General features: G+C 47.2%; 1 protein-coding gene across 1 annotated transcript in view; it reads right to left on the bottom strand.

Annotated features, from left to right (window-relative positions):
• Positions 1-26,510, bottom strand: part of ATM (ATM serine/threonine kinase) — a 586,955-nt gene that overhangs the window by 444,609 nt on the left and 115,836 nt on the right. Inside the window, exons 14-15 of the mRNA XM_029602465.1 lie at positions 26,339-26,464; positions 12,779-12,904 (exon numbers count right to left, since the gene is read on the bottom strand). Of these exons, the coding sequence (XP_029458325.1) occupies positions 12,779-12,904; positions 26,339-26,464 (252 nt within the window). The remainder of the gene's footprint in view (positions 1-12,778; positions 12,905-26,338; positions 26,465-26,510) is intronic.

Below are 26,510 nucleotides of genomic sequence, written 5' to 3'. Positions count from 1 at the left end.
CATCGGGAGACGTGTTGATGATTGTGATCTCAGACTGGATGTGCAAGAAGAGAAAATGGCTGCCCTCACTAAGACAGTGAGTAAGGTAACGCAGGATTCGGATGGTCTCCTAGCTAAAATGGAAGACTTAGAAAATAGAAGCAGGCGAAATAATTTAAGATTCAGGGGCATTCCTGAAACAGACTCGTTTGCAGACTGTGCAGCCACGATTAAACGTATCTGTGCCTTTCTGCTTCTGCAGCAGGACCCGGGGGGCCATGCAGAGCTGGACTCAGATATTAGTATTGACCTGGAGAGGGCACACAGGACCCTGGGGCCCAGAATTGCTGGCAAACCTAGGGACATAATTGTATGTTTCACCAGATTTCCACTGAAGGATAAGATTTTTCAAATTGCAAGGAAAAAGGCCGCCTGGGAATGGGAGTCCCATACCATACAAGTCTTTACAGATCTCTCTTCCCTGACCTTAAAGAAACGCCTGGAGTTTAAAGACGTTACCTCATTACTTCGTAAGGAAAATCTCCACTACCGCTGGTTGTTCCCCTTTGGCGTAGCTATCACCATTGATGGCACTACGAATACGGCTAAGACTCCTCAGGAGGCGATTGCCATTTTGAGATCTGCGGGTCGTCAAGTCCCTGCCGCCCTTGCATCGGGGAGTTCGTCCTCGGCCTCTTCTTCTGCTCCTTTAGAAACTCCACGCTGGCAGAGGGTACGAGGAGGAGGGAAGCGCTTGAGACGCCAATCCGGAGACAGCTCATCGGACCAGGATAAAGGGAAAGGCTGAATTCCTTGGGACTCTGCTGGGTATTGTTCTAATGTGTTGGGCTATGGTTTTTAGCAATGATGGTTCATTCATTTGTTCTGTTTGGTTACGGTTTACACTGTGGTACACTGATATTTTTTTAGGGGGGGCCGGCGGAAGAAGGACCGGGACTGGAGGAGCGAGCCTCGCTGGTGACTGCTACCCCCGCACCTTTACGGAATGGTATTAGTACGAATCCGTGAGGCATTGTGGTGGAAGGAGGGAGGGGGGAGGGTGGGACGGGGAATAATTTTTCATTGCACAACAGGCATAATGCACGCTACTTTTACCGTACAGTGCTCACCAATTTTGTTCAGCTTCAAGGAATCTGTACTCGCTTAAAGAGGGGGTTTGTTGAGCCCAAAGGGGTGGACGAAGGGATGTCTGATGGGGGGATTCCTGCAGGGGGAGGGGAGGGAGAAAAGACCTAATGATGTCTTTTAAACTCTGGTCCCTGAATGTGAAGGGTCTCAATAGTCCGCAAAAAAGACAGCATCTTAGAAGGGACGCTCAGAGGTCACAGGCGGATGTTATATTGTTACAGGAAACCCATTTGCAGCAGCACTATGTTCATTTGCTTCAGTGGCATTTGTATCCCCACCAATATCACGCTGCCGCCCCTAAGGCAGGGAAGTATGCGGGCGTTAGTATCTTAATGAGAAAGGACTTTCCAGGTGTTGTCCTTCACCATGTTGCAGATCCCATGGGAAGGTTCTTGATGCTATTGGTAGAGGTAGATAAAGTCAAATATACTATCGTCAATGTGTATGCCCCGAATACCTCCCACTCGGAATATATGGACCAGCTGAATGGGAGCCTCGCCTCCGTGGAGGGGGATCATCTTATTTTAGCTGGGGATTTTAATATCACCATTCAACCAAGAATGGATAATTCCTCTGGGGGAGGGGTAGGGTCGGCCGAAGGGCGCAAATGTCTCAAAAAATTTATACGATCCCGGGAGGTAATGGATATATGGCGCCATAAAAATCATGATACTAGAGACTATACGTTTTATTCTCATCCCCACAATTCATACTCCCGAATTGATTATTTTTTATTGGACAAAACACTTATTTTCAGAGTATACGATCTGGGTATAGGCCCCATAACCTGGTCGGACCATGGCGCTATTTGGTTGACCCTCCGAACTCAGTCTCCTCAGACCGGGTTGCGCTTTTGAAAACTTAATGATTCCCTACTAGATCATGATGCTTTCTGCCAAACCATTAAGACAGCGATAGAGGAATATCAACAATTTAATGGCTCAGGCAATCACTCCCAGCCTATTCTGTGGGATTGTTTGAAGGTGGTTCTTAGGGGTAAATTTATTTCTCAAGCTTCATATACGAAAAAGATTACCCAAGCGAAAGAAGCAGAACTGCTGTCTGATATCTCTGCTTTGGAAAAGCAACATAAGGTATCTTTATCCCCCAAGGTCTATAGCAGACTGCTGAGGGCCCGCACGGCGCTGAAGGCCTTGCAAGCGAGGGATGTTGCCCATAAGTTACAGCTTATTCGGCAAGAACACTTTGAGTGGGGAAACAAATCTGGTCGGCTCTTGGCGCGTAAATTAAAGAAATTGTCCATCCAAAATCAGATCACACAAATTAAAGCGGGGGATGGCTCTATTCTGGACTCTGCGGACCAGATCCAGAGTCGATTTCAACAATTTTATGGGGTTTTATATACGGCTGACTCTGGCATATCTGATTCACAGATAGATGATTATTTAGCCGATATTCCTCTCCCACAACTGACTGACACGGAGAGGCAATATTTTGAGAAACTTATCACACCAGCCGAGCTTTCACTAGCCATTAAGGCTCTTAAGCCTAATAAAGCACCCGGTCTCGATGGCTATACTGGCCTTTTTTATAAAAAGTTTCTAGACCAGGTTTCCCCTTACTTGCTTGATTCTTTTAATGCTTTACGGGATGGGGAGAATTTGCCAGCGGAAGCTAATGTGGCTGGCATCACTATTTTGGCCAAACCGGGCAGGGACCCGTTAGACTGTGGGTCTTACCGCCCTATCTCTCTTATTAACATCGATTTAAAATTATTAGCCAAGATTCTAGCTAATCGTATGAATCGAGTGATGGCGAAATTGACTCACCCAGATCAAGCCGGGTTTATCCCGGGACGGAAGGCAGCGGACAATGTTAGGAAAATCTTGGACTTACTATGGAGTGTAAAGAGAGATCATACCCCAGCTATATTATTAGCTATAGACGCTGAAAAAGCGTTCAACATGGTCCACTGGCCTTTTCTCTTTCGTACACTGGAAAAAATGAATTTTGGTCCCAAATTCTTGACATGGCTCTCTAGGCTGTATGATAATCCCAGGGCGAGGGTGAAAGTTAATGGGAATTATTCGAATCCCTTTCCGATCACTCGGGGGACGCGACAGGGATGTCCTCTCTCTCCTCTGCTGTTCGCGTTATTTTTAGAGCCGCTCACCACTGTCATCAGGGGGGATTCGACTATTTCTGGTATTGCAGTGGGATTGGAGACTTATAAAATGTCGCTTTTTGCGGACGATGTCCTGTTCACCCTTACCAACCCCCACCATTCTCTGCGGAGGGTGATCGGATGCTTGTCCGAGTTTAGCTCGGTTTCAGGCTTTCGGCTTAATCTTGATAAATCCGAGGTCCTGAACATCTCTATGCCTCTGGACCAAACTTTGTCTCTACAACAACAGTTCCCCTTAAAATGGGCGGGGTCCAAAATTAAATATCTTGGGATACAAATTGGCCAGAATTTGGATGACTTGTTTAAATTGAATTACCTACCATTGGTGTCCAAGATTTTCCAAGATTTAGATAATTGGAGTGACCTGCCTATCTCCTGGACGGGACGGATAGCTGTAATTAAGATGACAATCCTTCCCAAATTTAACTATCTATTCCAGTCTCTACCGATTTCGATTTCTGCGGCTATGTTGAAGACTTGGCAAAAGCGACTGTTCGCCTTCATATGGAAGCGAAGACCGCCTCGAGTCGCACAAACCACTCTTTACCGCCACAAGCTATGGGGAGGTTTAGGGGTCCCAAACCTGCAATGGTACTATGCTGCTGCTCAATTAGCTGCGATCTTGGCGTGGCATAGAGGTGGTGAGAGACCCCGATGGGTAGATATTGAACAGGCTCACTTGGGCTCTATTCCCATTCAAGCCTTAATATGGCAACCTAAGAAATCTTTGAAGATTACGGGATGTCTCTCCTTACCTTTACAAACCACCCTACAGTCGTGGGTTCGATGGAAAACTTTATTGGTGGGAACGAGATGTTATTTTTTGAATACCCATTTACTTCATCATGCCTCCTTTTCTCCGGGATGGGACTCTGCACTTTTTAGTGAGTGGAGGCATAAAGGTATTACCACTGTGGCAAAAATCAGAGGTAGTACTGACTTCATGACATTCTCCCAATTACAGGAAGCTTACCAACTTCCGCCTTCCGCTTATTATTCTCACTATCAATTACAACAATTTATCCAACGGGAGCATATGAAAGAGGACATAGATAAGGGCAGATCGCAATTTGAAGGGTGGTGTGCCTTAGCTGATCGCCTAAAGGGTGGTTTATCAAAAATCTATGCCCTATTACAGAACTCGTTGTCCCAACAGCCTCGGTATGTGTCTAAATGGGAAGGTGATTTAGGGCTCACATTGTCTGAGGAGGAGTGGGCTCAAATCTTTTTGTGTACCAAGGGCTCCTCGGTGTCTTCCTCTCTCACAGAAAATGGGTATAAACTTTTGTTTAGGTGGCATCTCACTCCGAGTCGGTTGTATAAAGCACACTTATGCGCTTCTGATGAATGCTGGAAGGGATGTGGACAGCGGGGCACGTTCCTGCATATGTGGTGGGAATGTAGTCACGTTAAACGTCTATGGTTGGATGTCCAGGATATTATTTTGTGTACAATAAAAAAACGAGTGGTATTGACTCCGGTGCAGGGCCTGTTAAATGCACCGGTTGTTGGTTCTCGGTTCGAAAGTACCCTTATTAATCAGCTTTGTTTGGGGGCCCGGTGTCTCTTGGCGCTATACTGGAAACAAGCTATTGTGCCTACTAAATCTTCCTTACTACAGAAGTTAGACGATATGAGTGTGCTGTATAAGATAACAGCTCAAAAGCACAAACAAATACCCAAATTTGACAAGACGTGGGCTCCTTATCTCCAGTGGAGACGAGCTATGGGATACCTTGATGCGGGACATTTGCATCCTTCCACATAAAACACAAGATTCAAAGCGACTAGTCAGACTCGGAGGCATGGGTCGTAATCTGCTTTATTCCACCATCTTGATAATATATCACACATATATATTGTTATCATTTGTCATACTATGGTACATTGCAGTCTGTCCTTTCCCTTCCGGTGAAGGGTTGTCATCTCCTTAGGGGGTCCTAGGACGCTTATATTATATGACCTGGCTTGTAATTTAATTTCATCCTTGTACATTCCTTATGTATCATGCTTTTGTTATTGGTGTTTTGCTATGCGGTGCCTGTCTGTCACTTACACATTGATTATGTGCATTATCTGTTCCTTTGTATTACTTGAGCAGTTCTTCAACTGTATACCTGTGGTTGTATTATGGTTGCTATTCTGTGCATTCTGAATAAAAATTATATTGGAAAAAAAAAAAAATTCCTACGGAGAGACCACTTGGCTTTCTGCCCAGGAAGCTGCTTGAGCTCGGAGAGAATGAGCTTTAATACTGTCTGGGGGCTAACACCCCGTGCCAATGTACGCGGTAGAGATTGCTTCCTTCATCCATTGGGCAATGGTGGTCTTTGAAGCCTAGTTCCCCTTCTTGGGACCACTCCAGAAGACAAAAAGATGATCTGATAAGCGGAAGTCATTAATAACCTCCAGAAATCGAAGGAGGACTCGCTTGACATCTAGGCGCCTGAGCGCCTTGGAATCCTCATCCTGGAATGATGGCAGATCCACCAACTGATTCAGATGAAAAGACGAGACCATCTTTGGAAGGAAAGATGGTACGATACCCGAGGATACTCCGGGATCCGTAGAGCGGAGATAAGGCTCTCTACATGACAAGGCCTGCTGCTCCAAGATTCTGCAAGTGGAACAGATGGCAACCAAGGAAACTGTCTTAAGAGTCAGGTCCTTGAGGGTAGCGCTCTACAGTGGTTCAAAGGGCAGCCTGCCAAGAATACGAAGGATCAAAATCAAAACTCCCCGAGGGGCATAAATTGCGAATCGGTGTTTCACATGCTTCACTCCCTTCAAGAACCGGACCACGTCCGGGTGTGTCACAAGAGGAGGGCCATCCCAATGATGAACTAGAGCACCTAAGTCTGCCACCTAAACTCGGAGAAAATTGTAGACTAATCCCCTCTCCAGCCCTCGCTGTAAGAATGACAAGATCTGGGCTATGGTCGCACGCCATGGAGAGAGACGTGAAGACTGGCAGCAAGCCTCAAACACTTTCCAAGCTCAGACATAGGACCTGGAGGTGGAAGGCTTCCTAGCCTTGAGACTAATCGGAGAAAGTTCTTTTTTACTCAACGCACAATTAAACTCTGGATTTTGTTGCCAGAGAATGTGGTTCGTGCAGTTAGTATAGCTGTGTTTAAAAAAAGGATTGGATAAGTTCTTGGAGGAGAAGTCCATTACCTGCTATTAAGTTCACTTAGAGAATAGCCACTGCCATTAGCAATGGTTACATGGAATAGACTTAGTTTTTGGGTACTTGCCAGGTTCTTATGGCCTGGATTGGCCACTGTTGGAAACAGGATGCTGGGCTTGATGGACCCTTGGTCTGACCCAGTATGGCATTTTCTTATGTTCTTATGTTCTTATGGAGATAACCACCGCTGGATACCCTTGTCTCCTCAGCTGGCGCCGTTCCAAAAGCCAGGCCACTAGACAGAAGCGATCTACCTGGTCGAAAAATACTGGTCCCTGCCATAGGAGATTCGACAGATGCCCCAGGCGCAGCGGGCCGTCCACCGCAAGGTTGACCAAGTCTGAGAACCACGGTTGACAAGGCCACTCCGGAGCCACGACAATCACGGGCCCCTGGTGACCCTCTATTCTTCGGAGCACTCTTCCCACCAGGGACCAAGGCGGGAACACGGAACGTAAGATGTTCCTCGGCTACGGGAGGGCTAGGGCATCAACGCATTCTGCTCCATGCTCCCTTCTGCTGCTGAAAAAGCACGGAGCCTTTGCATGGCCATCAGATCCAGATGGGGAGTCCCACACTGCGTGACGAGTGGTACCACTGCCTCCTGGGATAGTTCCCATTCTCCGGGATCTAAGCACTAGCAACTTAAAAAAGCCACCTGAACATTGTCCACCCCTGAAATGTGAGACGCAGCCAGTTGAGACAGGTGGAGTTTCGCCCATGGCATCAGCTTGTTCGTCTCCCAAGTCACATGGAGACTTCTTGCTCCCCCCTGACGACTGATGTATGCCACAGTCATGGCGTTGTCGGAGAGGATCCGGACTGCTCGGCCTTGTGCTAGGAGCAGAAAACGCTGCAGCGCAAGACGGAACAGGCAACTTGGTGGATTGGCCAAGTTGCCTGTTCTGGTGTCCACTGACCTGCGTCGAGTGCCGACCTCATACTGGCCCTAGCCGGTAAGGCTGGCATCTGTTGTAACGAGTACCCATTGTGGAACCTCGAGCTCTACTCCTCGAAGCAAATGATCCAGGTCGAGCCACCAGGTCAGGCTGTCCTTGGGTAAGGGTGGTATCGGCAGAGGAGCCTGAAATTCCTGAGATACCGGCTTCCAACGGAGAGTAATGCTCTTTGTAAGGGACGCATGTGGGCAAAGGCCCAAGGTACAACATCTGTCGTGGAGGCCATGGAACCTAGAAACTGGAAATAGTCCCAGGCTGTGGGAAGTCAGAGGTCCCGAAACGCTGAACCTGAGCAAGGAGCGATTGGGCCCGCTCCAGGCGAAGAGAGCCTGTGCCTACTTTAATGTCAAAATGAGCTCCCAGAAAGTCGAGGGACCAGGATCCGTTCCTTCCTCAGGGCCGCCGCCACCACTACCATCACCTTGGTAAAGGTGCGAGGAGCGGTTGCCAGGCCGAATGGCAGGGCCTGGAACTGGAAGAGCTGCCCCAAAATCTTGAAGCGAAGGAGGCACTGATGCTCCTTCAGGATGGGGATATGAAGATAAGCCTCCGTCAAGTCCAAGGACGCCAGGAACTCTCCCCAGTGCACCGCAGCAATCCCTGAGCGCCGAGTTTCCATCCTGAAGTGTGGTATCTTGAGCGTCCTGTTGACCATCTTGAGATCCAGGATCAGCCAGAAGGAGCCTTCTTGCTTGGGGGCTACGAAGTAGACGGAATAATGGCAGAGTCCTTATTCTGGTAGTGACAACGGAAGAATGGCTCCCAGATCCAGGAGGCGGTCTAGCGTCTGACGTACTGCTCCCCGTTTCCTTAGTCTGCACAGAGAAAAGACAAAACTGTCTTCCAAGAGGTCGAGCAAATTCTAAAGCGTAACTGCGCTGTAGAATATCCAGGATGCCCTGGTCTGAGGTGATTGTGACCCACTCCTCGTAGAAGAGCGACAGGCATCCTCCTATCCGGGGAATCGAAGAGTGGGCTGGCAATGTTTCATTGTGAAGATACAGTGGCAGTCCCTTGGGCGAGGGTGCCTCGGGCTGATCTTCATCCCCGAAAGGAATGAGACCAGGACTGTGATTTAGACAAGGGAGGCCTGTGGGAACACTGGCCACACTTGGCGGAAGCGCAGATGTCCTCTGAAACGGTTCCGCGCAGAGCTGTACGTTCTGGATCTCCGAGGAGGATCTTCCAGTATCTTAAGTACCTTATGCTCATGGAGCAACTTAATAAGTTGCTCCATCTCCTCTCCAAACAACAACTTACCCTTGAAGGGAAGGAAGCCGAGTTGAGACTAGGAGGAGGAATCTGTGGGCCAGGTCCTGAGCCAGAGGAGGTGCCGAGCTGAGACTACGGAAACCATAGATCTGGCCAGCACCCGGAGAAGGTCATACAGCGCGTCCGTGCCATACGCTATGACGGCTTCTAGCCTTTCCACCTGTTGTGCCTCCACTGGAGGCAGGTCCTGAGTCCCGAGTTGTTGTTGGATCCACCGGAGTCATGCCCGCTGCATCAGGGAGCTACAAACAGCAGCCCGAACTCCCAAGGCGGGCGCCTCAAACACTCTCTTCAAATACACCTCAAGTTGCAGTCCTGCAAATCCCTGAGGGCTGCTCCTCCAGTCACAGGAATAGGTGTCCTAGCCGCGACTGCGGATACAAACGCATCCACCTTTGGTACCTTAAGTAGTTCCAGGGACTCCTCGGGGAGTGGATACAGTCTGTCAATCACTCTGCCAACTCACAGAGAGGGCTCCGGAGTCTCCCACCCCCTGGACAGCAATGGGAGGAGCATAGGATGAAAAGGAAAGTCTTCAAAGGTGGCTTGAGCCCTGGTAGATCGGGATCCCCTCTCTTCGGTGCAGTGCTGGTGGCGGGGGCCTCAATATCTAATCCGGCCAGGACACGTGAGATAAGCGGAACCATCTCATCGCTCTGGAAAAGGCGTAGAACCAGAGGAACATCCCCTTCGATGTGCGCTGAGGGTGTCGGGTCATCTAGATCAGGGTCCACTGTAGGGTCCGTCGGGGGTGGAGGGTCAGGACCGGTTGGATGGGCAACCGGCTGAACCCTAGAGGATCCCGTAGGGGCCACTGGAATGGCAGGGCCAGAAATACTGGTGCTGTACCGGGCCAAGACGGTACCGATCCCCGAGGCCCCCCTGCCACGTCCGGGAGTTCCCCCAGACTGACCGCTTTAGGAGGAGGGAGCCAAACCGCATCCTGGTGGTGGCTGAGCCTTGCCAAATAAGCCCCATGCATCAGAGGGATGGCCGGGGGAGGATGAAGTCCATCCAGGATCTGAATCCCCGAGAGGCAGTGCTGGAGAGGCAAGTAGTAGATCCAAGATGACCACCGTTGGACGGGAACGGGGCCGACCTTCTCAGAGCCTGGCGTGCATTTGCGTGCGAAACAGACCGCCCTCTAGGGCTCGAAGTGCCCTCCCCGCCGGGGAGGCATCGAGCACACAGGCCTTCCCGGGAGAGCCATGATCCGGGCTCCCCGCAGGCGCTGCATCTTGTCAGCCGCAGCATGGAAGCAAGTAAAGAAGGGCTTGGAACCCAGACCTCCAAAAACCTTCGATAGCAGGAACGAAATCAAAGTCCTGCGCAGCCTAACTTTAATGACCCGTTCCGTTTTTGTTTTTTTTTTTAATAAGATCCATCCAAGTAAAAAGTGTTAACAAGAAAACAGGAGAAATAAATCAACAAAGACTATCCTCTCAGAAAGAAAATGGGAGAACCGAAGGTACAACCAGTATTTCTCTGGAGTCAGAGAAATACTGAAGGTTTACAGAGGGCGCACCAGTCATGAGAGACCGCCCTCTCAGTTTTTGCTCTGACTCCATCTGCTGGAAGGGGGACATAACCCACAGTCTGGACTGATCCTGGTACGTACAGGGAACCCCAATATTTAAAAAGGGCTCCAGTCGCGATCCGGGAAACTATAGACCAGTGAGCCTGACTTCAGTGCCGGGAAAAATAATGGAAACTATTCTAAAGATCAAAATCACAAAACATATAGAAAGATATGGTTTCATGGAACAAAGTCAGCATGGTTTTACCCAAGGCAAGTCTTGCCTCACAAATCTGCTTCACTTTTTTTGAAGGGGTTAATAAACATGTAGATAAAGGTGCACCGGTAGATGTGATATATTTGGATTTTCAGAAGGCATTTGACAAAGTTCTTCATGAGAGGCTTCTAAGAAAAGTAAAAGGTCATGGGATAGGTGGCGATGTCCTTTCGTGGATTACAAACTGGTTAAAAGACAGGAAACAGAGTAGGATTAAATGGACAATTTTCTCAGTGGAGAGGGGTGGGCAGTGGATTTCCTCAGGGATCTGTACTGGGACTAGTGCTTTTCAATATATTTATAAATGATCTGAAAAGGAATACGACGAGTGAGGTAATCAAATTTGCAAATGATACAAAATTATTCAGAGTAGTTAAATCTCAAGCAGGTTGTGATAAATTGCAGGAGGTCCTTGTGAGACTGGAAAATTGGGCATCCAAATGGCAGATGACATTTCATGTAGATAAGTGCAAGGTGATGCATACAGGGAAAAATAAACCATGCTATAGTTACACAATGTTAGGTTCCATATTAGGAGATACCACCCAGAAAAGAGATCTAGGCATCATAGTGGATAATACATTGAAATAGTCGTTTCAGTGTGTTGCGGCAGTCAAAAAAGCAAACAGAATGTTAGGAATTATTAGGAAGGGAATGGTTAATAAAACAGAAAAGGTCATAATGCCTCTGTATCGCTCCATGGTGAGACCGCACCATGAATATTGTGTTCAATTCTGATTCTCACATCTCAAAAAAAGATATACCGTATTTTTCGGACTATAAGGCGCACATAAAAACCTACGATTTTCTCAGAAATCGGAAGTGCGCCTTATAATCCGGTGCGCCTTATATATGAATTTTTCTGCTGCCACTCCTTTTATATTGTCTTTTTTTCTGTTTCTTTTCTCTCCATCTTCTTCCCTCAAACACACAGGTTCTCATTCTCACATGCATTTCTCTCTCTCACACACACACACTGGCTCTCACTGTCACATGCTGTGTCTCATAATATCATTCATACACTCAGTCTCTCACTCCCACATGCTGTCTTGCTCAAGCACAGGCTCTCAACTCACCTCTAGGCCTCCTCTTCGCGGGTCGCCGCAGGATGGGCTCTGCAGTGGCCCTGCTACCGGGCCTCCTCTTCTTCTCGGGCCGCTGCGACTTGAGATTCGCAGCGGTCCGTAAACGCAAGTGCTGCTCCACGTCTGCACACACTGATGCTTCCCCTCCGGCAACGTTTACTTCCGGGGACGCACAGACAAGAAGGAGGAGGAGCATCAGCGCGTTTAAACGCGATTTTTTTCTTGGCGGCCGCCCACCACTCGCTACGCCACTGCTGCGCCTTATAATCCGGTGCGGCTTATATATGAACCTGGACGCCTTAGCAGGTGCTCATTGATAATGCGCCTTATAATCCGGTGCGCCTTATAGTCCGAAAAATACGGTAATTGCGATGGAGAAGGTACAGAGAAGGGCGACCAAAATGATAAACGGGATGGAACAGCTCCCCTATGAGGAAAGACTAAAGAGGTTAGGACTGTTCAGCTTGGAGAAGAGACTGCTGAGGGGGGCTATGATAGCGGTGTTTAAAATCATGAGAGGTCTAGAACAGGTAGATGTGAATCGGTTATTTACTCTTTCAGATAACAGAAAGACTAGGGGCACTCTATGAAGTTAGCATGTGGCACATTTAAAACTAATCCGAGAAAGTTCTTTTTCACTCAATGCACAATTAAACTCTGGAATTTGTTGCCAGGGGATGTGGTTAGTGCTGTTAGTGTAGCTGTGTTTAAAATACATTTGGATAAGTTCTTGGAGAAGTCCATTACCTATTAAGTTGACTTAGAAAATAGCCACTGCTATTACTAGAACAGTAAAATGGAATAGACTTAGTTTTTGGTTACTTGCCAGGTTCTTATGGCCTGGATTGGCCACTGTTGGAAAAAGGATGCTGGGTTTGATGGACCCTTGGTCTGACCCAGTATGGCATGTTCTTATATGGTCATAGCATCCAGAGTACCTTCTGTTTGATCTCACTTTACATCTTTTCTTGGCGCAAAGGGAGGAGAGCAAAGGGATTAAGCAGCTATCTTTAGCAAGGCTTGCTGGCACCCCACCCACATAAGAGTGTTAGGATGCACACATTAAGCTGTCAGTACTAGAAAAGTTGCAGTTGAACTAGCAATCTTATACAATAAAATAAAACAGTACACAACTATCATCTTACACAATATATACGGAATTTCATTTTGAATCTGAATATACATTCTTATAAGCAGGTGCTTACCTTAGTATAATTGCATATGCAGTTTGTACACTGAATTATCAGATTCCTCAATGAGATTATCTTGGTTTCCTCAGTTAGTTTAGTTTTAATCATTGAAACACTTTCGCCAACATAATGCATTAGAGACTGAAAAAATAAATTATTAGCTGTTGTAAATATTTTTCAACTATACACAATCAAATTTATGTAGTCACTTAGCACATATAGCTCCAATGCCCAAATCACAGTGCTTAACTTGAAATATCCTTCGATCTTTCCCATTTCCAAAGAAGACAAACACAATGCTGCTCACCGAGATGCCTTGGAGCACTGTTTTCCAATCTTTACAAGCCTCAGGCACACCCAACATTCGGGCTGATACAGTATAGTGCGCTCCGACAGAGCGCACTGTTAACCCTCTATTGGATGCGCGTTTTCCACATCTAGCGTTACCCCTTATTCAGTAAGGGGCTGAAAACTCGCGTCCAACCCCCTGAACCTAATAGCGCCCGCAACATGCAAATGCATGTTGATGGCCCTATTAGGTATTCCCGCGCGATTCAGAAAACAAAATGTGCAGCCAAGCCGCACATTTTGCTTTCGTAAATTAGCGCCTACCCAAAAGGTAAGCGCTAATTTCTTCGGGCACCGGGAAAGTGCACAGAAAAGCAGTAAAAACTGCTTTTCTGTGCACCCTCCGACTTAATATTATGGCGATATTAAGTCGGAGGTCCCAAAAGTTTCCAAAAGTAACAAAAAAAAAAAAAAAAATTTGAAGTCGGCCCGCGGCTGTCGGGTCGAAAATCGGACGCTCAATTTTGCTGGCGTCCGGTTTCCGAGCCCGTGGCTGTCAGCGGGCTCGAGAACTGATGACGGCAAAATTGAGCGTCAGCCTTCAAACCCGCTGACAGCTGCCGCTCCAGTCCAAAAGGAGGCGCTAGGGATGCACTAGTGTCTCTAGCGCCTCCTTTTGCCTGTTTTTACCGCCGGGCCTAATTTAAAGTGAATCGCGCGCACAGAAGAGTGGCCTGTACGCACGCCGCTCTCCCACGACTTTACTGTATCGGCCCGATTGTATGATGTACCAACCTCCATTGAGCAGGCAATGTGGACATAGAGAGGATTTATACAGCCTAAAAAGAGCTATGGAAGCACTGAAAGCCACACCATTTCCCTTCCAAATTTTGAAACAAAGGGTGGGAGGGGCAGAGACTCACATTAACTCATTACAGTGGATCACCTCCTACTTTATATAACTGCAAGAAATGAGAGCTGTTGGTGTATAGTGTGAGCAGCTGGCTCTGTTATTTACCTTGACTGCCACACATGGCTGTCAAAGCTCTTTCACTACTGCTTCTCCCAATATTCAGAGTTAGTTACATCCAGTTCTCAGTGCACATGGTTTCTGTCTCACTCAGCCTGAAGATGAGATAGGAGGCAGTTCAAAAGCAGAAAGATGAGGAGATGTTGTACGCAAAGCAGAGTTGCTTACCTGTAACAGGTGTTCTCCCAGGACAGCAGGATGTTAGTCCTCACAGATGGGTGACATCATCAGATGGAGTCCTGTCACGGAACACTTTTGTGAAAATTTCTAGAACTTTGACTGGCCCAATGAGCATGTCCAACATGCCACTAACCCCATGGCCACACGGAGTCCCCCTTCAGTCTCATTTTATAGCAAAAAAGCACAATCAAAACATAAAATTAAAAAATGTAAGCGAATCCATCTCCGTGGTGTGGCGGGCAGGTTTTGTGAGGACTAACATCCTGCTCTCCTGGGAGAACACCTGTTACAGGTAAGCAACTCTGCTTTCTCCCAGGACAAGCAAGATGGTAGTCCTCAAAGATGGGTGAATAGCAAGCTGCAGGCTTTCCCTGGACCACCCCGGGCCAACAAGCACCCAATAACGTTCAACAGGCACAACACGGATGCGCAGCCTGAATACCATACTGGGCCCTGCATGAAGAGTTGGGTTCTTACACTAGAAATAAATTACGGAGGACAGACTGGCCAAAGACGCTGTCCTGTCAACCATCCTTGTCCAGGCAGTAATGGGCTGCGAAGGCGTGGAAGGAGTTCCACGTCACAGCCTTGCAGATTTCGGCAATAGGGACTGCCCAGAAGAGTGCCACTGACACTGCCATGGCCCTCACTGAGTGCGCTTTCACTCATCCCTCGAGTGGAAGGCCTGCTTGCTGCTAGAAGAATTTAACAAAATAGTCACTTGGTTCTAATGTTTTAGCTAAGGTATTTACTGTAGCCTTACTCAAAATATATTTATGAAATCAAGACATTTTTTTGGAAGGATGGGGATGGTTTCATATAGTTAATGTCCGGCAACCCCCTCAGTGCCTTTACCGTCTAATCATCAACACACCTTCCAACCTCCATATTTTTATTTCAAACAATTATATTTTAAAAACTTTTCAGAGATAGGCATCAGTAAATTCCATTCTTTGTTCTTTTTTGTTCTTATTTGTTTTGTCTTTATTTTCTTCGTGCAAACACACTATCTATTATTACCCCAAACCGTCAGAAATTGAGTTGCTATACAGTACTTAGCTTTGAAATGTCTTGAATTAATCCCGACTTGCACAAGTTTCGACATCCAATGTCTTCCTCAGGGTTTATTCATATGCATTTTCTTTTCACCAAAAACCAGTGAGGTATTCGCTTATTTTTTAAATTTCCTGGTGCTCAAACAAGCCTCCGCCTAACGCTCTTCCTGACGGCGTTCCTGATGCTGCTAGAAGAAAGCAATACAGTCCGCCAACCAGTTAGACAGGGTCTACTTGCCCACCACAACGAGTCTATTTTTGTCAAAGGAGACAAAGAGTTGGGTGGGCTGCTTGCGGTCTAGATAAAAGGCAGGAGCATGCTTGCAGTCCAAGGTATTCAGAGCCCGCTCACTTGGGTGTGAGTGTGGCCTCAGGAAAAAGGTGGGGAACACAATGGACTGATTTAGGTGGAAGTCAGTCACTATCTTGGGCAAGAACTTAGGGTGAGTGCACAGTACCACCCTGTTGTGGAAGAACCTCGTGTAAGGCGGATAGGTCACTAGGGCCTGCAGCTCACTGACCCTGCGAGCAGACATAACCGCCACGAGGAAGAGAATCTTCCAAGTAAGGTGCTTGGGCTCAAACGGAGGCCGCATGAGCCACGCCAGCACTATGTTGAGGTCCCAGCCACAACAGGAGGACATAATGGAGGCTTCAGTTGAAGTAAGCCTCTCATGAAGCTCCCTACTAAGGGCTGCACCGAGAATAGGGTGTCGCCCATCCCTCGGTGGTAGGCGCTAATGGCACTCAGATGTCTGTAGACCAGACTCCGAAAGGCACCAGAGATAGTACAAGAGCCTCGGCTTGGAGCAAGAGAAGGGGGTCAAGGCCTTCCTGCATGCACCAAGAGGAGAAACTTTTCCACTTCGCCTAATACGATTTCCACGTGGAAGGATTTCGCGAAGCTACTAGGACCCGCGAGACATTATCAGAAAGGTCAATGGGCCGTAGTATTAGCCTTTCAACATCCAGGCTGTTAGGGACAGCGACCTGAGGTTCACGTGGCGCAGCTTGCCCTGATCATGCGTGAGGAGGTCAGGCGAGGTGCCAAAGTGAATGGGCTCCTGGACAGACAGGTTGCGGAGAATGGGAAATCAGAACTGACGTGGCCAAGGCGGGGCTATGAGGATCATGGAGCCTCGGTCCTGCTGTAGCTTCACGAGAGTCTTGCCTATTAGCAGAATTGGAGGATATGCATATAGGAAGTCTGCACTCCAGGAATGGGCGAAGGCATCCACAGTTGGTCTCCCTCGGTCCCCATGTAGGGAGCAGAATCGGTCCACCTTGTGGTTCTGCAAGGACGCAAAGTTCTACGATCGGCTGACCCCACTGGTGGAAGATCCTGGATGCTACACAGGGGTTCAGGGACCACTTGTGGAGCTGGAACACCTGGCTGAGGCAGTCCACCACTACATTCTTGGTGCCTGCCAGGTACATGGCTCGCAGGAGCATGGAACGCGACAGGGCCCAGGCCCAAATCTATACCACCTCTTGGCAGAGCAGGTAGGAGCCTATGCCCCCGTTTGTTCACATACTACATGGCTAACTGGTTGTCCGTCTGGATCAAGATGACCTTCTGGACAGGCAGTCCTGGAATGTGTAGAGGGCATAACACATCACACAGAGTTCTAGGAAGTTGATCTGGCAGGCAGCCTCAGTTCTGGACCATACCCCTTCTATCTGCAGGCCGTTGACATGGGCTCCCCAACCTAGGTTGGAGGCGTCCGTGGTCAAAGTCACCTGAGCAGCCAGGGGATGAAAGGGAAGTCCCTTGCTCAAGTTGGATTCCTGCGCCCACCAAGTGAGGGAGAGCTGGAGCGGGTTAGTTATCTGGACTGCCTTGAGTTTCTGAGTGGCTTGGTGCCACTGAGACCACAGGGTCCACTGTGTGACCCTCATGGCTAGGCGGGTCATCAGGGTGATGTGACCCAGCAACTTCAGGAGCAAGTGGGCGGAGGCTGTCCGCCGGTGGCGGATGGATCTGGCCAGCCCGACCAGAGTGGTTATGCGGTCGCCGGGAAGGAATGCCTTGGCAACCGTGGTGTCCAGGTCTGCTCCTATGAAGGTCAGTCGCTGGGACAGAGTCAGCTGGGATTTCAGGTAGTTGACTAGAAACCCCAGTGACTGGAGGAGGGTTAGCATAACATTGAGGGACTGAAGGGTCCCTTCCCTTGACGAACGCTTGATGAGTCAATCATCCAGATATGGCAACACATGTACCCCATTCCGGAGCAGATGTGCTCCACTGCCAGGCACTTCATGAAGACCCGGGGCGTAGAGGCTAGCCCGAAGGGGAGGACCCTGTACTGGAAGTGTCTGTGGCCAACTACAAAGCTCAGAAATTTGCAATGAGGTGGAAAGATCGCAATGTGCGCGTAAGCATCCTGTAGATCCAGAGAGCAGAGCCATTCCCCTTGATGCAGAAGCGGAAGTAGGGTGCCCAAGGACACCATTCTGAACTGTTCTCTGCGAAGGAACCTGTTTAATGCTCGAAGATAAAGGATGGGACGGAGGCCACCTGTCCTTTTTGGGATGAGAAATACCAGGAGAAGAACCCTCGCCCCCACTGAGACCAAGGAACTGGTTCCACGGCTCAGGACTGTAGCAGGGCCGAGAGTTCTAACTTGAGGGTCGCTGCGTGTTCCACAAGGCTCCACACTGGGGAGGGGAGGGAGACTGGCAGAACAGTGAGGAGATTTAGATGGTAACTGTGAGCTACGATGGACAATATCCATCAGTCGGTGGTTATTGGAAACCAATGGTTGACAAAGTGGCAGGGACGACCTCCTACAGGTGGGTTGGACGATGGGGGCAGAAGGGACTGGTTTCTGCTCTCTGGATGCCAGTCAAAAACCAGCTGCAGGACCAGGCTGGGGAACTGGTTGAGCTCTAGGTACTCTCTGCTAGCGAGGGTGCCCTCTTTGGGCAGACCGAACAACACGAGCACGGGATGCCAGAGAGAGGTATCTCCATTGCTTGTAAAATTGCTTTCTGGCATCCGAGGTGGACCTCTACAGGTTGCTTAGGAGGCATCCGAAGCGGTAGTGGATAACTGACGCAGGGTCTCATGGTGGTCCTTGAGTTGGGCCACTGCGTTACGGATTTTATCCCCAAACAGGTTTTCTCCTGTGCAGGGGAGGTCAGCCAATTTTTCCTGGACCTCTGGACGAAGGTCTGAGGCCTTTAGCCAGGCCCAGCGTCTGGCACTAATGCCCACTGCTGAGACCCTTGACGCTGTCTCAAAAACATCATAGGCTGCCCTCACTTCAGGTTTACCAGCCTCCAAACCTTTCTAGAGGATGGATCCCATGCCCTCCTGAAACTGTTGTGGCAGGGTTTCTGAGAACACGAACTTGTTTCCAGAGGTTCCTGTTATACTGGTTCATGTATAGCTGGTATGCAGCTATGTGAGCGATCAGCATAGAACTTTGGAAAACCCTTCGACCTAGGGTGTCTAGGGCTCTCTGGTCTTTCCCTGGAGGGGCGGAGGATTGAGGGCGAGTTCTCTTGGCCTTTTTCTGGGCTGATTCTACTACCACCGACTGGTATGGCAACTGGCTCTTCTGAAAACTCAGGGCCTGTTGCATTAGATAGGTGGCATCCGTCTTCCTATTGACCGGAGGCACAGTACCTGGATGTTCCCACAGACTGTGAAGGAGGTCCAGAAGAACCTCATATACTGGGACCATCATCACCCCTGTGATTTTTGTGGCAGGTGTCTTCCTCTGTTTCCGCCATCCCCCTGACAAAACTAGCAAAGGAGAGATTCTCCAGAAGTGAACTCTTCCGGGGGGGGGGGGGGAAGGATCTGAAAGAAATTCCTCGGAGGCCTCCGAGGAGTGTTCAGAGGCGGTGTCCCCCCATGGTAATAGGGGGCTTCTTCCTCACCGGTGAAGCGCCTGGGACGAGGAGAGAGGCTAAAGCCCAGGGTATTTTTTTTCCCAAAGTAGCATCCCCCCTGCAAACAGGAGTAAGCCTGAACAATTTAAAAAATCCTTGGTGAACTCTTAAAAAGAGTCGCATCCACTTATAAATAGGATCCCAAAACCAAAACATCCGAACCACAACTAGATATGCTCTACAGGCTATAGGACAAAAAAACCCCCAAAACAACGGGTAAGATTCAGGAGTGGTTTGGTAGGATTCAAGAAAAGAAAATTACACGTAAGAAACCTAATTTTACCTTCCTTATAGTCCTCATTAGACCTGTCCAGAAGCATTGAATGTACTTAAGTCACTCCTAAATTAGGAGAGATCCTGATAGTTCTGCCTTCAAAATGCTCACCCTAAGCCTGGCCATACCAACAAAAATGCTTATAAAAGGAATGCAACAAGGACCAAAAACAGCCCTAAAAATTCTTCAAGGTGAATCAAATTGACACTCCTCCCAAGAGGTCACCTGGACCCTAACAGAATGCACCCTGAGACCTTACAGAACAACTAAATCATTGCGAATGGCTGTCGAAGCAATAAACTCCTCAACTCATCTAGCAATCATAGGTATAGAAACCTTCTTGCTTTTCTTGTGCCCACTGAAAAGCACAAAAAGATGATCTGACTTGCGAAAATCATTTATCATCTTCAAATACTTCAACAGATTCTGCGCACATCCAAACTACACAGGTCCATAGAACTATCTTCTGACATTGACTTCTCAAAGACTGGCAATTCCACAGACTGTTCCTAATGAAAACAGAGAACACATTTAGTCAGAATGAGGGTACTCAGCAAACTGACCTCTCCTCCTCCGAGATCCTCAAAAAGGGATCCCTGCAATGACAAAGCCTGTAATTTTGCACCGCACTTTCCTCCACAAACTGCTTTCAAAGTAAGATCTTTCAGGGATGCCTTCCAAATGGGATCAAACCGAGCCGTCCCCAAGACCTTTAATACCATATTGAGATTCCAATCTGGAACCAACTCCTTAACCGAAGGTTGCAACTCTTTAACTCTTTTGAGACATCTGAGCACATTACGACAGGCCAAGGAACATTCCGAATCTTTCCATTAAAAGAGGACAATGCCATCAGAAGCACGTGGAGGGAATTCAAAGCAATACACCTTAGCAAGCCCTTTTGCAAAAAGGAAAGAACATCTGGAATCGATGCCTGTAATGGAGGAACTCCAGTCTCCTTACACCCAAGCTTAAAAACCTTCCAAATATGGACAAAAGCAAATTATGTCAACCGCTTTCTAGTCTAAAGCAACATGGAAATAACATTTTCTAGAATAACCCTCAACTCCTGAACCTTCTCTATAACCTGATACATTAACTCTTGGACATGGTCAAATCCTAAGGGTCTCTGATCCCTGATTCGAACCAAGTCAACCATAGCCACCAAGGTCATTCGAAGGCTATGAGAGCCCCAGCCCTCGATGCCTCTGAATCTTCTGAACCACCTGCATTATCAAATGCCAAAGACAGGAGGAGAAATACCTTTAGAAGAACCACTCGATACCACACCTGCAAACCCTAGTTCTGGCCCCGATTGGAAAAAAGTGTCAACACTTGACATTCATCTTCAAAACTATTTGATAACTCTGGGGTTCTCCCCACCTAGATTAATCAAGGAGAATGCTTCCTCCAACTGTTCCCATTTTCCAGAATCCATTTCCAGAATCCAACATGCGTCTAATCAGAAAATCCACCTGGATAATCCAGCCCAGCCATGTCTGACATGCGGCCCACTGGAAGAAACATGTCATCTTTGCTGAGACTATTGCACTACTGGTTCCTCCATGCAGACTTATATAGCTACCACCATAGCAATTTCAAAACACTCTCACCACCTTTCCATGTACTCACCAAACTCAAGCATGACTCTCCTGATAGCCCTGGCCTTTACAGTTTGATGGATCAAGATTGTTCCACTTCATTTCAGTGACTATGCGTTTCCTGACCCTGGAAATAAGCTCTCCATCCACTGAAACTTGCGCCTGTGGTAATTACCGTCCATTCCAGAAACTCCAGTTCCATCCCCTGGACAAGTTGTTTACACATGGCCACCACACCAGGCTGTGCCTGGCCTCTGCATAAAGCGGTAATTTGGCCTCATACTCCTGTGAGTAAGGATTCCACCATGACAGAAGAGCCATCTGTAATGGCTGCAGGTGGCAGTAGGCGAGTCCCCTCCCATGGGACAATGTCCAAGATCGAAGACATCAAACCCAGCACCTGAAGATACTCCCAAGACCTGGGCACTTGCAACAGGGCCCTGGAACTTGTCCAGCCTTTCCTTAATAAGAAACACTTTTCCCTTCCATTGTGTTGACAAGGGTTCCATGATAATCCAACACCTGAGAGGGCTAAGACTTGTTCTTGGCAAAATTGATGACCCTTCCAAGATCCTGTAACATCCAGATTACCCTGAATGTATCTAAATGGCCTTCCTCTTGTGACTTTTCCTGAATCAGCAGTCATTCAGCTACAGATGGACCAACACCCCTCTCTCTCTGAGGCCTGCCGCCACAACCACCATCACCTTGGAAAAGGTTCTCGGGGCTGCAGTGAGCCTGAAAGTGAAAAGGTTCTCCCAGAATTGCGAAGCTGAGAAATCTTCAGTGATCTTTTTGGATCCAGAGACATATAGAAACTCCCCTCTGCAGATATCCACCAACACATACCAAAGCGATTCCATCCAAAAATTAAGATACTTAAAGATGCGTTCACCTTTCCAAAACAGGTCAGAAAGTTCCTTCGGCCCCCAACAAAATTCCTCCTTTGGCACCATTAACATCACAGCCAACTAGAGAAGGTAATCCAGAGTGCTGCTCACTGATTCTAACTTTTGAGCTGAACAAGGGAAAACCATGAATGCATCCGACTGACTTGAAGAGCAGCAAGCATCGACAGCACCCACTGATTTGTAGTGATGCAGGGTTGTTAAAGAGTGACTTTCTACTCTGCCTAAACCTGTTATATGTAATTTCTACCTTCAGTCTGATGTAAACCGATATGATGTACCCACTAATATCGGTATAAAAAAGCCTATAAATAATAAATACATAAATAAAACCCAACAGAGGAAGAGAGCTCTCTGGGCGGGACCCTGCTGGGCAAGAAGAGTTCTATGAACAGGACACAGCTGGGGAGGTTAAGAGGCAGAGCCCAGCTGGGATCAGACAAGCTCCTGTATCTCCAAGAGAAGGTGGCCCCTGTATACATTTCTGACTGAACTGAGACTATAAGTAGACTGCTGGTGGGATGTAGTCTGAGAATAGGAGAACGAAGCTTCTAAATACATTGCTGTCCTAACTAAAGCTGTAAGTGGTACTGTTGGAAGGTAGATACTGTGCTTCATTGTATGCTGGAAGTGCTTGAATAAAGTGAATGTTACATGAAGAAAGGCTGAGGCCAGTTTGGTTTCTGCCTCCAGCCTAAGAAAGTTACTTGGTCATCCTACAGGGGTCCAAGGCTTTGTAAAACTAGTGTAAATATGTTGCAGCAAAGAGTGGGTCCCTGAATTCTCACTGTGAAAATTGCCCTCCCTCCCATTTCCACGCTAACATATCTCTAGAACCTTTGTGGTTCAAACAAAAGGACTGTGATTTGCTCCCATACTACTGTAGTGAGTACAATGAAGAGAATACCACAGACATCTCTGGCTGAATATGCTAGACTTCTCAAATTTTGGCCTAATAGGAATCCCTCTATGAGACCCTTTGGGCTTAACTTCCAGCAACTTATGGGCTTTTTATCCTTCCAAATGTATCATTAAATCCTCCCCAAAAAGAAGCTTCTCTTTAAATGCCAACTTCCCTAAACAAGTCTTGAAGCAATCACCAACTGACCAATTTCAGGGCCACAACAAATAACTTGTGGTTACTAAGCCCATTTGTACCACAAGTGATTTTTCCTTCATCACATCTCATTACATTCTACATATTACACTGTTATAATGATAATCAGTAAATATTTGATGTTCTAAATCTATGCATTTCCTTCCCTATGACAGTTGGTAATTGTTTCGTCAGCAAAAGTATTATAGCAACAGTATTAATCTCTGCTGCGCAGAGATGGGGGTCCACCTGTTAAAGAAGGGGCGCAGCTTCTTTCAACACAAGATGCCAAAACTACCGAGGGCTTTAAACTAGAATTATCAGGGATGGGTGAACAAAATCCTACAGTACGTAAATCATCAAATACTTGTATAGAAATGAGGAAAAAGGGCAATATTTGGAAAGCCATGTACACAGATGCTCATAGTATGGTATATAAAGTCTCAAATCTAGAGGCAATCATGGAAGAAGCTGACTTAGATATAATGGCTGTCATGGAGACGTGATACATGGAAAACCATGACTAGGATATAGTTAAAGAGAGAGGAATAGACAGCAGAAAAAGGGAGGCAATATTGCCCCCGTGTAAGTCCCTGGTGAGACATTTTGAAAACTGTGTACAATTCTGGAGACCATACCTTCAAAAGGCTATGAACAGATTTGAATTGGTCCAGAGGGTGGCTAATAAAATGGTCAGAGGTCTTCTTTCTAAAGCATATGGGGACAGTCTTAAAAATCTAACCATATTCAAACCTAGAGGAAAAGCGAGATAGGAAAATTGGTTCTTACCTGCTATTTTCATTCCTGGAATATTACAGATAAATCCAGATAAGTGGGCTTTGCATCCCAACTAGCAAATGGAGGCAGAGAACAAACAACTTTTGAGGCACTGCTACATAACTGAGTACACCACCTGCAGTCCCTCAGTATTGATTGTACCCAAATCAAAGCACAGCGAAATCTCAAACTCAAATCAAACTTCCCCACCTAGGGCGAACAGAGAACCGAGAGTTGGAGCCCCCTGAACTGGAGCCCTCACAATGATCAAAGGAACTGAATCCCTTCAGTCCTATAGGTTCAATATATATACACAGAGAAAAATCTGCATGACAGTAATAACGGTCTTTCAAAACCATGGGACGGGCTTCTGGACTGATCTGTGATACTCCAGGAACGAAAATTAGCAGGTAAGGACCAATTTTCCTTTCTGTTCATACCCCACATCCCTCCAGACAAGAGGGATGTCCCAAGCTCCCATACACTGGCGTGAAACTGAAAGTCTGACATGAAGACTATGTTACTGCCCTACAGATTTCCTGCAGTGATACCAGCGGACACTCTGCCCAGAAGGCTGCTTGAACCCTGGTAGAATGTACATGCAACCCCTCTGGCACTGTCCAACCTTTAAAGAGATAGACTGAAAAAACAGTTTCCTTCAACCATTTTGCAATCATGGCTTTAGACACTTTACTACCCTTCTTTGTTCAACTGAACAATACAAACAGATGATCTGAACGCCAAAAACTGTTTGTGACCTTGAAATACTACAACAAAGTCCAATGCACATCCAATAAGTGAAGTTCCCTTATTAAGCCACTTCAGACAACAAATTAGGAAATGCCAGAAACTCCACCATTTGATTGAGGAGACAACCTTCAGTAAAATTGAAGGCACAGACACCTCATCATCCGTACTCCACAGGAAAGGATCTTTACAGGACAATGTCTGAAGCTCCGAAATCCGCCTCACCAAACAAATCGCCACCAGGAAAACAGTCTTCAAGGTGAGATCTTTCAAAGACATCAGTCGCAAATGCACAAAAGGGGGTCCACATAGCACCCACAGAACCAAATTAAGGCTCCACAATGGACACATCCTACAAACCAGAGGACGTAAATGCTTTGCTCCTTTGAGAAAATGCACAATGTCTGGATGAGAGGCTAACAGCTGCCCCTGTATCTTACCTCCAAGACAACCCAAGCCTGCACCTACACCAGTCCCTTTGCTAGGCTCTGCTGTAAAAAGGCCAAGATTTTAGAAATGTCGACCCGCAACGGCTCCAGATCTTCCTCCAAACACCAAGATTCAAACACTCTCCACATCTGAACACAGGCCAGAGAAGTGGAAGGTCTCCTGGCCTGAAGCAAAGTAGCAATAACTGGCCCGAATAACCACCCCTTTAACATTAACTTCCTCCTTTAGAAAGCTAAGCTGAGAGACAAAAACTATTTGTCCGATCTGAAAAGATGAGCCCTTGCCAAAGCAACTCCTGCAGATGAGCCAATCTGAGGGGGCCCATCTATTGCAAGATAAACCAGATCTACAATGAAATGTCTCTGTACCTAAATGTCCCTCCCTCTCCCAAGTGAATCAAATGGGATCTAAATGGACTGATCTCCCCCTCCAGCGCTATGAAACACATGCAGCCCCTGTGGTTCAATTCCCTCCCATGCAGCTTCAGGACTCTGTGATTCACCCTCAACTTCCATCAAGCCATTCTCCCCTTCTGGTCCCACACTTTTTATTGTTATCAAAATTAATAGTGAAGAAGGAAAGAGATGGGCTTCCTCCTGCCTCCCTCATCCTTTTGATGATACTGAAAGGGATAAGACTGGGTTGATGGGCAGGGGGGATGTTTTGACTTTGGGGTGGATTGACATTACACAAAACTAAGCTCTGTTTGTTAACGATTTAGCTTAATACCCAATGTATTTCAGCATTATACCACAAGCACAAATGCCAATAATGTACACCACATTACAGAACCCAAACCTTCTTTGAATAAAAAGATTTGGTAAATCAGGTATTATGTAGCTTTCTAGTCATCTCAGTGGGGAACAAAATCCACCACTGTCATCTGCTGGAGTCAGGAGAATACTGAGGATTAGCAGAGGGTGCACTGCCTTATAAGGAAGCACCTTCGAAGTTCTCTCTGACTCCATCTGCTGGAAGGGGGACATAACCCCACTGCCTGGACTGATCCTGGTACGTACAGGGAAATACAAATTTCAGGCATGCAGTGGTCATGTTGTGCAAATGACAATGAACTAAAGATCCTTCTTATTCTCCACTGAGGACAGTTAAACCACTTATTATACAACCTTCATCTCTATGCTCCCACTCAGATTACAATCTCTTGTATGTCTAAAATCATATAATTTATTCTGTACAGTGCTATGCACTAGGAAATGTCTATCATTATTTCAATCTGCTAAAGAAAATAGAGCAAATCTATACTGATACCTTGGCTTTCTGGAACAGCTCAGATTGACAGGCTTCCTCTTCAGTTAATATTCCAGCACAGCAGTAGTATCCAAGAACACCCGTCAAGAGACTAGCACATCGCACTAGATTTTCTGCGCAAGTAGTCTCCAATATAAACAAAAAGTGCCAGTCAATGCACATACATTATTAT

The sequence above is a fragment of the Rhinatrema bivittatum genome, chromosome 5, assembly GCF_901001135.1.
Source record: "Rhinatrema bivittatum chromosome 5, aRhiBiv1.1, whole genome shotgun sequence".
Classification (NCBI taxonomy): Eukaryota; Metazoa; Chordata; class Amphibia; order Gymnophiona; family Rhinatrematidae; genus Rhinatrema; species Rhinatrema bivittatum.
This window is presented reverse-complemented; position numbering and strand designations above follow the sequence as displayed.